The sequence below is a fragment of the Pantherophis guttatus genome, chromosome 17 (assembly GCF_059756535.1).
Source record: "Pantherophis guttatus breed Tessera chromosome 17, ASM5975653v1, whole genome shotgun sequence".
NCBI classification, from domain to species: domain Eukaryota; kingdom Metazoa; phylum Chordata; class Lepidosauria; order Squamata; family Colubridae; genus Pantherophis; species Pantherophis guttatus.
Genome location: NC_142079.1, coordinates 17111849 through 17124628, shown reverse-complemented (window position 1 = coordinate 17124628; position 12780 = coordinate 17111849). Strand labels below are relative to the sequence as shown.

General features: G+C 52.5%; 1 protein-coding gene across 10 annotated transcripts in view; it reads left to right on the top strand.

Annotated features, from left to right (window-relative positions):
• The window catches only part of CABIN1 (calcineurin binding protein 1), a 91388-nt gene that overhangs the window by 75150 nt on the left and 3458 nt on the right, over positions 1 to 12780 (top strand). For 8 of the 10 annotated variants that reach the window (XM_087880641.1, XM_087880640.1, XM_034438543.3 and 5 more), the window contains 5 exons: positions 3780 to 3943; positions 4879 to 4975; positions 5049 to 5696; positions 6226 to 6300; positions 7988 to 8309. In XM_087880641.1, coding sequence (XP_087736767.1) covers positions 3780 to 3943; positions 4879 to 4975; positions 5049 to 5696; positions 6226 to 6300; positions 7988 to 8309 — 1306 coding nt within the window. The remainder of the gene's footprint in view (positions 1 to 3779; positions 3944 to 4878; positions 4976 to 5048; positions 5697 to 6225; positions 6301 to 7987; positions 8310 to 12780) is intronic. The other 2 variants (XM_087880644.1, XM_060683543.2) reach the window with 1 other exon arrangement.

The window sequence follows — 12780 nt, the reverse complement described above, 5'->3', positions numbered from 1 at the left end:
TTTGGTTGGTCAGCCAGTTACAAATCCATCTGGTGGTGATGCTGCCTAACCCACATTTTTCTATCTTATCAAGTAGTAAGTTGTGGTCTACTTTATCAAATGCCTTGCTGAAGTCCAAGTAAATTATATCCATAGCATTCCTCTAGTCCACTAATTTTGTCACTGTCAAATAATGCAGTAAGATTTATCTGGCATGATCTCTTTTGTCAAAAGCCATGTGGGCTTTTAGTTATGATTTTGTTTGCCTCTGGGTGTTCACTGATTCATTGCCAGAAAAATCTTACTGCATTATTTGGCAGAATCCTCCCTGGTATTGAGGTATACAGGCACTGCCTTCTTCTGCCTCCCGCTCAGAGGTGGCTTCGGGGCACAAGTGTGAACTGCAAAAGAAAGAGCTCTAGAAGGTTTTTGAGAACTTTAGTCCAGCAGCCGGACTTCCCCTTTGTAAAGGCTGAGCTGGAGCCCCCTGGTCAGTTCAGCCTGGAAGACAGAAGGCAGAACTAGCAGGCTGAAGTATCGCGGGGTCTTCATCTGCCTGTCTAATGCTATCTGGAGTTTTTTCTGGGCCGCTCGGGGTCCCTTCCGGGAAGCCCTCATGCAGTTGCGTGAAGCACTGCCTAGGAGGAACAGAGGCAAGGGGCAGCAGAAGTGAGAAGGGAAAACCGTGGGGTCCAAAAGTCTCTCACCCAGCCAGCCAACCCCCGCAGCTTCAGGGCACTGAGCCTGAACAGCGTTACTCGGATGGCTTTGTTGAGACAGTGAGTTGGATGAGTTCACCCAGCTGCTTCACCTGCATATGAAACAGGAGTGGAAAGAGGACTGAGCCCTAAGCCCCCCACAAAGGAGGGGCTGCTGGAAGCTGCATTGTTCTCTCCCATCAACAGGAAGGAGGTGCTGCTCACCTACCCTCAACTCCAGACCCAGTTGAGGATACCATGATTGATGGTATTGAAAGCTGTTAAGAGGTCAAGAGCAAGGAGCATCCCACGCCCTCCGGAGGTCATCCAAGAGTGCCTCTGGGTCTCAGACCCAGGCCACCTTCTCTACCATCTTCCCTAAAAAGGGAAGGTTGGAAATTGGATGAAAATTGTCCAGAACGATGGGGCCTAGTGATGGCCCTGGAGGTCTCCCTAAAGAGCCAGTGGGACTACCCCTCCCTTAAACTCAGATGGAGGCCTTGACCAGCCCAGAGGGCATAGATCTGCACTGACATCCCCAAAGACCCAAGCCACTTCCTCAGGCCCCACAAGATATTATAGCTGCTTCCCAGTCTTGGAAAGTGACTTTATTTTTTTTGTGAGCAACAACTTAAGCCTGGTGATAAGGGGATGAATCCAGATCGCCAGGGCTCCCCGTCCAAATGAGGGCATAACCAGCGCTTTGGCCAAAGATGAGCAATGTTCCCTCCCCCTCTGCTGCTCAGGCAAGAGTCCCAGTCCAGGGCAGAGTGGCTTGTCCAAGAGAAGCACTAACTGCTCTTTCCCTGGGACGAAGAGCAGCTCCACCTTGCTCGCTTCTCCCTGTCCTGACTGGCAGCCTCCAGGCACCTCTTGGGATTTCCACAGCCCTCCAGTCTGGCCAGCGGTGTGTGACCAAGTCTCACAGCATCTGGATGATGCCTCTTCTCCCGCTGACGTGTCACGTTTCCCTTCAGGATCAGGAGGTGCATCCCCTCTTCTTTCTGGATGGTGGCATCTGGCGCTCTCTGAGAGGCTTTGGGGTGCCACATGACAAACTCCAGATAATGTTGTATAAGGTCAGGGCCTTAGCTTCTCTGGAGTGAGGTTGCTGCTGTGGAGGATGTCATGTCATTCCCTCTCCCTCTCTCCGTTTTAAACTTTGATATATATATATCTATAAGCAGACCAAAATCCTGTGCAATGGTCAGCTCCCCACCTGGTCAAACGGGGGGGGGGTGTTAAATTCAGCTGAACCTTCCTTCCTGAAAAAAACCAGGGCCCCATCCCCTGAATGGGGGGGGGGGTTCCTTGGGAGCAAGTAGAGGCTTCTTCAGACGCTCCGTTTTCTGCCCGAGGCTCGGCTGCTGCCCTGAGAACTGAGGCGCTGGCCTGTGTTGGGGGGGGGGGGGATGTGCCTGAAGAGGAGCCCCCGCTCGGCCCCTCTTTTTAAGTGGGGGCTTCCTCCCCGCGCTCCTTAACGATTGCGCGCCAAGAGGCTTTCGGGCCGGAGGCGCCTGCCGCTCGCTCCTCCTAAAGCGTCCCTTCCCCGCGCCCGTTCAAGGTGCCTCCCTCGGGGTTCCCGAGATGAGGGGCAGCTTCTCCCCTCGATTGCAGGTGCCGTGGGGATGGGAGGCGCACCGGGGGCTTCGGGAAGGCGCCGTCTCCCCGGGGCGCCCCAGGCGGAGCGGGAGGACGCGGCGGCGTTGCAGCTGCAGGCAGACGGAGCGCAGCGCCGCCCTCCTTCGGTTCCCGCGGGGGCGGCGCGGCGTTTCGTGGCGGCTCTGCTGGGGAGGTAGGCGGCGCGCGGGAGGGGCCTGGGCCGCTCCAGGGGAGCTTCGCGGACTGGGCCGGACGCGGAAAGAGGCGGCCAAAGGGCGGCGCAGGGCGAGGCCGCGGCGGCTCCATCCTCCTCCCGCGGCCGCGGAGCCACGCGCGGGCGCCGCCCGGAAACGGCCGCAGTAGTGGCGGCGGGGGCGGAGGCAGAGGCGGTGCCACAACACCCCCCCCCTCCCGTGCGCGCGTCTCGCCCAGCCGCGGCCGCTCTTGGGGAACTGACGGGGCGGCGGGCCGCTATTCGCGTCCGTCCGAAATGGTGAGCGGCCGGGAGGGGAGGAGGCTTCGCGGCCGCTCCCCGAGAGGGAGGGAGGGCGGCGGCGGCGGCGGCGGCTGAAGGGCCAGTAGGCCGGTCTCGCCCCCGCCGCGCTCGCTTCCTTTCTGGGCGGCTCCGCTTTGAATTCCGAGCGGCGGCCCTCCCGGGCGCACTTGCGGCCGCTTCTCGGTGCCAAGAGATGCTGGCGCAGCCGCCAAGCCCGACTCGGGCATCCCGAGTCACCGGCCTTGAAGCGGCCCTGCCTTGCTTCTTTCGTGTACAAGCCGGATTTCAGTGCCCGGAGATTGGCCCGCAGGACCAAGGGGCCCAGAGGTCGAGAGAGGGCTGGGGGGGGAGTTCCAGGTGACCAGGCCTTCCAGTGATTGGCGCCTCAGGATTGCAGCGTCCAGTCGTGTGAATAGTCGGGGGAGGGGTGGCTTGGAGCAGCCAGCGGGTATCCTGGCCCTTAAGAGCCCCTCAAAGGCAACAGTGGCCTTTCCAAATCATCCAGGGAACCTCCACCGACCTTTTAAGGACTCGACAGGCCTCCTTTGGATCCTCAGCTGCCCATTTCCATCTCTGGATGCAGGACAGGTCCCTCCATCACTTCCTCTGAATTAGCTTTAACTTCTTAAAGCGTGGCCCTGGTCTTGCCCTGTATTGGTAGCAGTTTAATCAACATTTGCTGTTGTCTCTCTTGCCTGTTTCTTCCACAACTGACCACAGTTAACTAGGACCCAAATAATCAGAAAACTTCTCTCCCTTTATCTCTTTAAGCTTGAATAGCTGAGTTCAAAACAGAAGTGTAGATTTCTGCAATCACACATGCCTTGTGCTGGGAAAGGTGATTAGCGGTGAGCAAGTTTTCTCCAGTGGCCGCCTCACCCACAGCTGGAGACTAGATGGGAAAGCCAACCTATCCAAGAGTTAGGATCCTCTGCCTGCCAAAGTCAAAGGGGGAAAGAGCATGTTCCATTAATGACTGTCTCTTCCTTTTGCTTCCTGTGCAGGGAATATGGCGCATCCCCGTGGATGAAATCGACCGTCCTGGTAGCTTTGCCTCTCATATGAACCGCTCCATTGTCCTGCTGCTGAACGTGCTGTCCCAGCTCAAAGATTACCCCACCTTGCTGAAAATCTCCTCTATGCTGCAGAGGACCCCCGACCAGGGAAAGTGAGTGCCCTGTTCCCTTCGTGAGGGAAGAATGGAACTTCCTAGGCTTTGTTGATGGGGGAGGGGGAAGCTTCTCCCTGTGCAAATGGCCTCCCCAGCCCCATAGGAAGGAAAGGCAAGCCCTTCTCGGTAGCATTTACAAAACCAAATATGGCTTTCCTTGTGTCACCTGTGCCTTCCTGAGCTGGGAGTTGAGCTTTGGGGCTGGGAACCCCAAAGAAGCAAAAATACCAAACAAACCTGCAGTTCAAAGCTTAGCACACCCAAGCGCTTCTGTGCTTCTTCCCAATTATCTTGTTTCTGCCTCTGATTAAGGAGTTGCTCATTGATGCTACTGGCCCTTTCTCCAAGTTGTCAAAATAATTTTGAATAAATGACACTGGCTGGACTGAAACTTTCTTTGAGGAAAAGGGGACAGTTGGGTCAAGCAGAGGGAAGTGTTTGTTAGCAGCCTTTGCAAATTGATAGCATAAAGATTTTTTATTTTGATAGAAATGGAGCCCTATTAAGAGATCATGTCCTGTAGTCAGGGCAAAGTTTCATCATAAAATTCTGGCAAGGCCAGTTCCAGAAAGAGGAACACAAACAATCCTCCATTGGTCGTTCTGTTCTTGGGATGACAGGACGCCAGAAATTGTTCCTTCAAGGCTTTTAGACTTCCAGGCTCTGTTGCCATTTGGAGTTGTGTGGCTTTAACTTCAGCCACACAACTCCATAAGTGGGCCGGTGACTAAGGATAGAAAGTCTCACTGGATTATGGAATTATGGAATGTTTTACTCCACCCACGATTGAATCTGAGTAGCTACTTCCCTGTAAGGTGGGCCTGGGAGAACGTGATGGTGCAGTGTTGTGTGTGGCGGGTGGCTTGGATCCCCTTGAAATGATGGGCAGTTTCTGCATCTAACCTGTATGGCTCCTCCTTTCCCAACTACAGGAAATACTTGCGGGATGCAGATCGCCAGGTCCTTGCCGAACGCGCCTTTGTTCTCACCGTGATGGTGCTAGAGGACATGTTGCATGAGCTCACCGAGGTAAGTCTTCCCACACCGCCTGCGATGCAGACTCTCATGGAAATTCAGCCAGCTAACTCTGTTTGCCTTGAAGGTCTCCGAAGATCAAAGTGGTCAGGGCTGTGACATTTTGGAGGCAAGAATGACTACTGATGTCTTTCACAAGGCAAGTGCGGAGGATGGCCAAGAACCCCTGCCCCCAAAAGCAGTCCTGTCCAGCAGGGAGGGGGCATCTTACGGCACTGAAGATGTGGCCCAAGAAGAAGGCCAGGACCAGCCTCTCACTGCCATGGAGCCAGACGAGGGCAAGCTGGATAAAACCCCGAAAGAAGCATCTCCATTGGGCCCTGCTGAGCCCATGGAATGCGACCACTTTTCTACTGAGCCTGAAAAAATGGAAGCCTCCTCTCTTTATCCTGAGCCAGCCCAAGTGCCCTCTGGCAAGGTCTGCAAGGACAAGGCCCCTGAGAGCCGGACCACGGCAGAGCTGTCTCTGGAGGACTTAAGCATCAGCTCGAAGCACCAGCAGCTGGAGGCAGGAAAGGCCCATGGCCAGGCCGGCCCCACAGAGGAGACCAGCCAGAAGCCCAACCGGAAGAGGAAGCTGGCCGGGGACACAGAGTCGGGGAAGACCCTCCTTCTGGACGCGTACCGCGTGTGGCAGCAAGGGCAGAAGGTCATGACCTACGACCTAGGCAAAATTGAGAAGATCATGTCTGAGACCTACATGCTCATTAAGCAAGTGAGTAAAAGGCTGATGAGCTATTGGCTTGCAATGGCACCCACAGCTGGGCTCATTTCCCTCTTGGCATCCGGGGATGGGTGAGGAAATGGAAGCCTCACCCATTGGCCAAGAGAGACAGCAGTAGCAGAGGCCTTGCTAATTTCTTACTGATTTCACCCCAGGGTGCTTCACAAAAACATATGTTTAAAAATAAATGACCCAAATCGTCCTTAAATAAAATAAGCAAGCACTGTCCCAACTGAAACAAAAATCATTACAAAAAGGAAGCCACGTAGCCAGCCATGAAAAAGACAGTCTGTTCCCAGAGGAATTGTCTCAGAGGCAAGCCCATTCTTTCAAGAGAAATCCCCCCACCCCCCAGGTAAGCTGCCAAACCCCTCTTAGGAGAGAGCTCCACCAAGGGGGGAGGGCTAAGACTTGTTCTGGGGGAATCTTGAGCAGGGCCTTCCCAGACGGGACTGGCTGAAGATCTTTTAGGAATCATCTTCTGACTGCTTTGGCTCCCTACTGTAATTTCTGCCCACAGGTTGACGAAGCGGCAGCTCTAGAACAGGCCGTCAAATTTTGCCAAGTGCACATTGGCGCTTCTGCCCAAAAACAGGTAAGTCCCCAGCTGGCCTCTCCTCAGCCAACGTGAGAGCTGCTCTGTGACTGCTGCTGGGAGCCCAGTGTAGGATGGGAGAGCTGTGCCTGGTCCTTCCAGCCCTTGGAGTGGCTCTGCTGGGCTTCAGGTCGGCCCTTCCCCTTCCTCTATGCCACAGTTGGCTTGCTCTGCTGTGATGTGGCCAGAGGCAGGGCAGTGCATGAGCCTCTTCCCCTCTTGGACGGAGCCCTGAAAGCTCTCCAAGGGGGTCCAGCAAGAGATGCAGAGCATCCAGTCTACAAATAGCTCCATGCACTGAATAGCTGCTTGTTTGCATGGTCCATGACTCCGTGTTTGGAGTGTTTTGGTGGAGAACACAGCAGGTTTGTTGGACTTTTGGACTGGCTGCCTGGCTGCCTCTGCTTCAGCCTGGGGGTCAGAAATGTAGAGATTCCGATTGGTTCTCATCTCATCTCGTCTCTGGGCTCAGTTTAAGGCCAGGTTACATTTGTACCCAATGCGTTTCCCTGTCCTTTATTTCTTTATGTAGGTTTCTTATTTCTAAAGCGCCCTCAGAGCAGCTGGCTCTTGAATAAGCCGCTTTTCCTCCCCACTACCCCAAGGGAGAAAAGCAATGGAATATTTTTATTGGAGCTCCAAAAGTGTCGGGGAGAGAGGTGGCATGCAGTTAGTGGCTCTGGGAAGTGTCCTGGCAACGCTTCATGGAAGGTGGCCCTTTGGGACTGATTCCGTGGCTCAGGATGCCTCGGTCCTGACATGTCTCCTCCAAACAGAAAGCTGCTCTCTTTTTTTGTTCCATTCCTTTCTGGAGGGATTTCGGTTCATAGCCACATCTCCCAAAATACATCATTTAGGAAAAGGCAAGCTCTGTGCCTGGATTTTGGAAGCTTCTTTAGCCTGATCCATAGAGGCCTTTAGGGTCAAGGGTGTTTTGGCCTACCAGGGGCCAGCACAGCTGGCAGCAGATTTGGACAGTGAGGAGGTTAGAGAGGAATGTGGGCCAGTCCTGGAGTCTGGGGAAGGCTTGGACGATGGCCCTGAGTCAGAGGCAGAGAGGGGGCCAAGGCCACCTGATAGTTCTTTGCTGCCTCCAGAATCTCCGGAGTCTGACGTCAGTGAGGCAGAAGAAGAGCGCGAGCCTGTTCCCAGTGTGCGCATGCGCAGAGCTGCGAAGAGACAGGAATAGTTAAGGAAACAGGGTCGACTTGGGAGTAAGGCTTAGAGATGATTGGCCCCTTCCATAAGACATAAAAGAGAAGCGAACAGGATGTGAGCTTTTGCAGGAAGCTGTTAGTTTATCTGGCTGATTCAAGATTTGAAAATTCTGTTTGTGACTCTGTGCCAAGTTTAGCCTTGCCCTGTGCCTGGAAATTAGCTCTGGCAGCATTCCACGTGAGATAGGTGGGTGTTGATAACCTTCCTCTGAAAGACTGTTTATCAAGCCTTGCGGACTGTAAATGAAAGTAATTTACAGCCTTATGAATTAAAGAGGTTTGCTGGGACTAAGTTTATGCTGTTTAATTTCTAAGGAAGCCTAGGTCAGAACAAAAGGTGCAGCTGAGGGGGGGCAGTTAAGAAATGCACTCAGTAGAATTTGCCAATGGGGTGGAGTTGGTCCCTGCATGCATTTATGAACCCACCCACCCACCCGTTGCCCTGCCTTTCCTTTTTGTCTCTTTTCTAGTCAGCTGGAGATGCTCCAGCCACCCCAAAGTACCCCAGAGATAATAGGGACCACTTCTTTGCTGCTGCCCCTAAGTCTTTGACGCCTCCCATGGGAACTGCTGTGGACGCCACCTCCTCGGTCACAGAAGCTCTGCCCAGACCAGCAGACCAGCAGAGCAAGCCCAAGGCAGCCTCGCCCTCTTCCTCCTCCTCCTCGTCCTCCTCTTCCTCCTCCTCCTCCTCCTCCTCTTCCACCACCGGTGGTCTCCTCCTGCCACCACAGGAGCTGGCAGGGGTGGAGAACATCAAGGAGATGCCTCCTACATCCAGTCTCAAGCCTGGTGAGTTTTTCTCTTGTAAAGACGTGCTTCTTGACTGCTTGGTCTGTGGTCTCCTCACAGAGTCTCTTCCTGTGGTTGGTGGCAGCTGCTTTAGGCAGCCATGGAACTTCCTTTTCAGAATTGACTTGTTTGAAGTAGTCAAAGAATCCCTTTGCACTGGGTACTAAAACCCAGCTAAATTCCAAGCACAGCAATAAATCTATGTAGGAGGAAGGCTTGAGAGCATAAATTGCTTTCCAGGCTTTCTTAAAAGCTGGCCTGGAAGGACTGATGGGCCCCAGGGGTGGAGAGCCTCTCTCCCTGGCAAGTGTGGGACGCCTCATCTCTTGCGCATCTTCAGTGGTGAAAGTAGCCGTTAGGCAACATGGTGTCAAACCAACTGAGGCTTTCAAGAAAACCGAAAAACTGATTCAGAAATGCAGTAGTAGCTGAATACATCCCTCTCTCTCTCTCTCTCTCTCTCTCTCTCACACACACACACACACACACACACAGAGAGTGAGAGAGAGAGAGAGAGAGAGAGAGAGAGAGAGAGCCACCCTGCATCCAGGCTCTGTTGGAAGGTCCAGACTCCTTTTCCTTCTTGTCGTCATCCCCCCAATCGAAGCCTCTTTGAAAGGAGTACTGCTTCCAGTATTTCAGTTCCTGCTGCTTTCTGGTGCACCTGTGCCCTGTCCTGAGAAGGCCTCCACTCATTCAGAGTCTGGCCTTCCTCACAATCTCTAAATACCTCACCATGGCCACATCGAAAAGTCTCTTTTCTCTTGGAGTCAACAGACAAAACAGCCCTTCATCCAGCTCACAACACAAAGAGGGGCATGGAGAATTCAGTGAAAATCCTGGTTCCTTTTCTACTTAAATAAATTCTGCCTGGAATTTATCCACTGCCCACCCACCCACCCTAACTGTCCACAGCTTGTAAGTCCTCCATCATGATATCCAGTGCCAAGATCAGAGATTAACCTTTCATCAACACAGTATTCTGCCATCTAGGGATTGTATTCTCCTGTCCCAGGTTCATTTTCCTGAGACATGTTTTACACCCCTGAAATGGTGAGTGTCTTTGGTTTAACAGCTCCAGAGAGCACATTGGCCATTGCAGTAGCTAATCATTGGAGGACTGATGTGCGTTGAATTTTTGGTGAAGAGATTTCTGGCATGTAGCGATGGGTCCTTCAGGTTGCAGGAACACATAGACCACATAACCTATGGGAGAAAGACCACAAAGCACTGTTAGGCAGAAAGTAAGATGAGGTCCTGGATTTCATGCCTAATTTTAGCTTTATTTGATGCAGTCAAGTTTGCTGCCGTTTTGGATTTTTACATTTCATTCTTTCACAAAAGGCTAAGCATTTCTTAGTGCTCTGCAGCTGAAATCCTCAGTCTTCCAACGTATGTTGCTCTCAGTTAGCCACATAGGCACATAACACATTTTAATTGGTTAAAGTGTGGGGTCAAGACGGGATGGGATTGGCCCTTCCAGCTTCCCAGTTTGCTGCAGTGCAAACGCTAAAGGAGGTATTTTTCAACATAGGCAGATTCAACAGGCTGCTAAAAAATAAGAAATGCCACAGCAAATTTAAGTTCCAAACAACTATGATTTCTGCATTTTCTTCTTTTGTCCTCAAAATGCAAACCCATTCTTGTCTGCTGCTGCTACCAGGGTAGCTCGGACCCTGTTCTCCATGCCAGTCCTGAAGAGAGAGTAGGCTCTTGGACACCAGCCTCTGCCCCACAGACAGCTTTCAGCAGGAAAAGCCAGAGGGCTCACTAGGCAGCTCAGGGGCAAAGACGTCACCCTGGGAACTCTGCAGGGATTCCTCTGCTGACCCTGGAGCTGACCAGTGGCGAGGGGCCCCCCCTCCCATTGCCTGGTCAGTGTGCCTGTTTTGTGCTTTGGCCTCCTACTGGGGCTCTCCTAGGATTTGAGGATGGGCCGTTCCTGTGGCTGGCACTGTTCATTTAGCAGCAGAACCAGAGGGGATGTTGCCCATGACTGCTCCCTTCACCTCTTCTGGGCAGCCCCTGATGGGAAACACAGTGATGCTGTTGAGCTGTACACTTCCTGGAACTTGTGCATAGGTTGAATGTCTTGATCAGCATATAGATGGCAAGATCCTGGTACGGAGTGGTGTCTCTTTGTCTTAGCATGTCACTTGTAGGTTGGAATCGGGTGGGTTTCACTTACCTTTGCTACCGGTTCATGCATGCTCGCGACCAGTTCTGCGCATGTGCAGATCGTATTTGATGACGTCCGGATGGGTGGGCAGAGTCTCCTGCTGCTGCTGCTGCTGCTACCGGTTCGCCTGAACTGGTCCAAACTGGTAGCAACCCACCACTGGTTGGAATTGCCCTTCAATCCAGGAAGCCCCTCCCAAGATGCTCCATTGGACAAAAAGGTGGAGCCTGGGCAGCAAGAAACAGCCTTCAAAAGCAGTGAAACCTGAACAGGGAATATGAGAAATAAAGTAGCTAAGAGCCTATAACCTGTTAAAAAATCAGGTGATTTCAAAGGGTTAGGGTTAGGTTCGTTTGATCTGGAAGACACAGAAAGGTGTGTCTCTGGCAGCTAACTCACCCTTCCCTTGATTGCTGGCCAGGTTCAGTGGCTGATGAAGCAGGACCCAGGATTTCTGGCACTTGGATCCTTTACTTCTTGCTTCGTTTAACAGAATAATAAAATTGGAAGAGACTTTGGAGGCCTAGTCCAACCCCTTGCTCAAGCAGGAGACTTTATACCATTTCAGACAAATGGTTGTCCAATCTCTTCTTTAAAACCTCCAGTTTTGAGAGGTTTAAAACCTCCTTTAAAACACTTTCAGAGAAGCATAAAAAGATATTGAGTGCAGAGAAGAGCAACTAAAATGATTAAAGGCCTGGAGACTAAAACATGAAGAATGGTTGAAGGATTTGGGTTTGGCTAGTTAGAGAAAAGAAGGATGAGGGGTGACATGATAGTCGTATTACAGTATTTGAGGGCTGCCACAAAAAAGAGGGGGTCAACTTATTTTCCAAAGCACCAGAAGGCAATAAACAATAGATGGAAACTAATCAAGGAGAGAACAAACCTAGAACTATGGAGAAACGTCTTATCAGAAAGAAAAATTAACCAGTGGAATGGCTTGCCTTCTGAAGTTGTGGATGCTCCATCACTGGAAGTTTTTAGGAAGAGATTGGACAGTTGCTTGTCTGAAATGGTGTAGGGTCTCCTGTTTGAGCAGGGGGTTGAACTAGAAGACCTCCAAGGTCCCAAGCCAGCTCTATCTTCTGTGGATCCAAGTAAAAAGGGTTGCAACAGAACTTCCAAGAATGGCTGTGGGACTCCTTAACCTTGCCACAGATCTGCAACTCCATGGGCATCACGGGTTTCCAATTCTCTTGGGATGCTTTACCTGTTGCACATGAATACAGACAAGTAGCGTCTCCTCATCTCCCAGAAGGGGTTATAGCCCAATTAGATGGATCCGCCCCAGGCGCCTGATGGATCCTGAGAGGTTCCAGATGGAGCTTGGGCCATTTCCTGAGGTTCTAGCACATGACTCGGCCGAGGAGCTGGTAGCCGCCTGGGACCGGGCAGCTGGTGGGGCCTTGGACCGAGTCGTGCCTTTGCGGCCTCTGACCCAGTGCCGATCCCGTGCGGCTCCTTGGTTCACTGAGGAGCTGAGGGAAATGAAGCGCCGGAAAAGACGCCTGGAGAGCGGTTGGAGGGCCAGTCTCGCTGAATCTGATCGAACACAGGTAAGGTCGCATATTAAGGCCTACCTAGTGGCGATAAAGACGGCAAAGTTTAATTACTTTTCCGCCTCTATTGCGTCATCAGGGAATCGTCCGGCCGCCCTGTTCAGGGTAACCCGCTCCCTGCTCCATCCGGGAGCGCGGGAGGATCCCTTGGAAGGCAGGGCGGAGGATTTCGGACAATACCTGTATGACAAAATCGCTCAGATCCAGGGGGATTTGGACTCTGGGTAGATCAGGGCAGGGTGACGAGGAATAGTCTTGAGAATGTTATCTGGGAGGAGTTTGATGCTGTGACTCCTGATGATGTGGACAGGATTTTGGGGAGACTTAGTGCGGCCACATGTTTGTTGGACCCGTGTCCCTCCTGGTTGGTACTGGCTTCCCGGGAGGTTACACGAGGCTGGCTCCAGGGTGTTATCAACGCTTTGTTGAGTGAGGGTTACTTCCCCACCGCCTTGAAAGAGGCAGTGGTGAGGCCTCTCCTCAAGAAGCCGTCCCTGGATCCGGCAATATTGGCCAACTATTGTCCTGTCTCCAACCTTCGCTTTATGGCGAAGGTTGTTGAGAGTGTGGTCGCGCGACAGTTTCCGCAATTCCTGGAGGAAACATCTTATCTAGATCCGTTCCAGTCGGGTTTCAAGTCTGGGCACAGCACGGAAACGGCATTGGTCGCGTTGGTTGATGATCTCTGGAGGGCTCGGGACAGGGGTTGCTCCTCTGTTCTGGTCCTGTT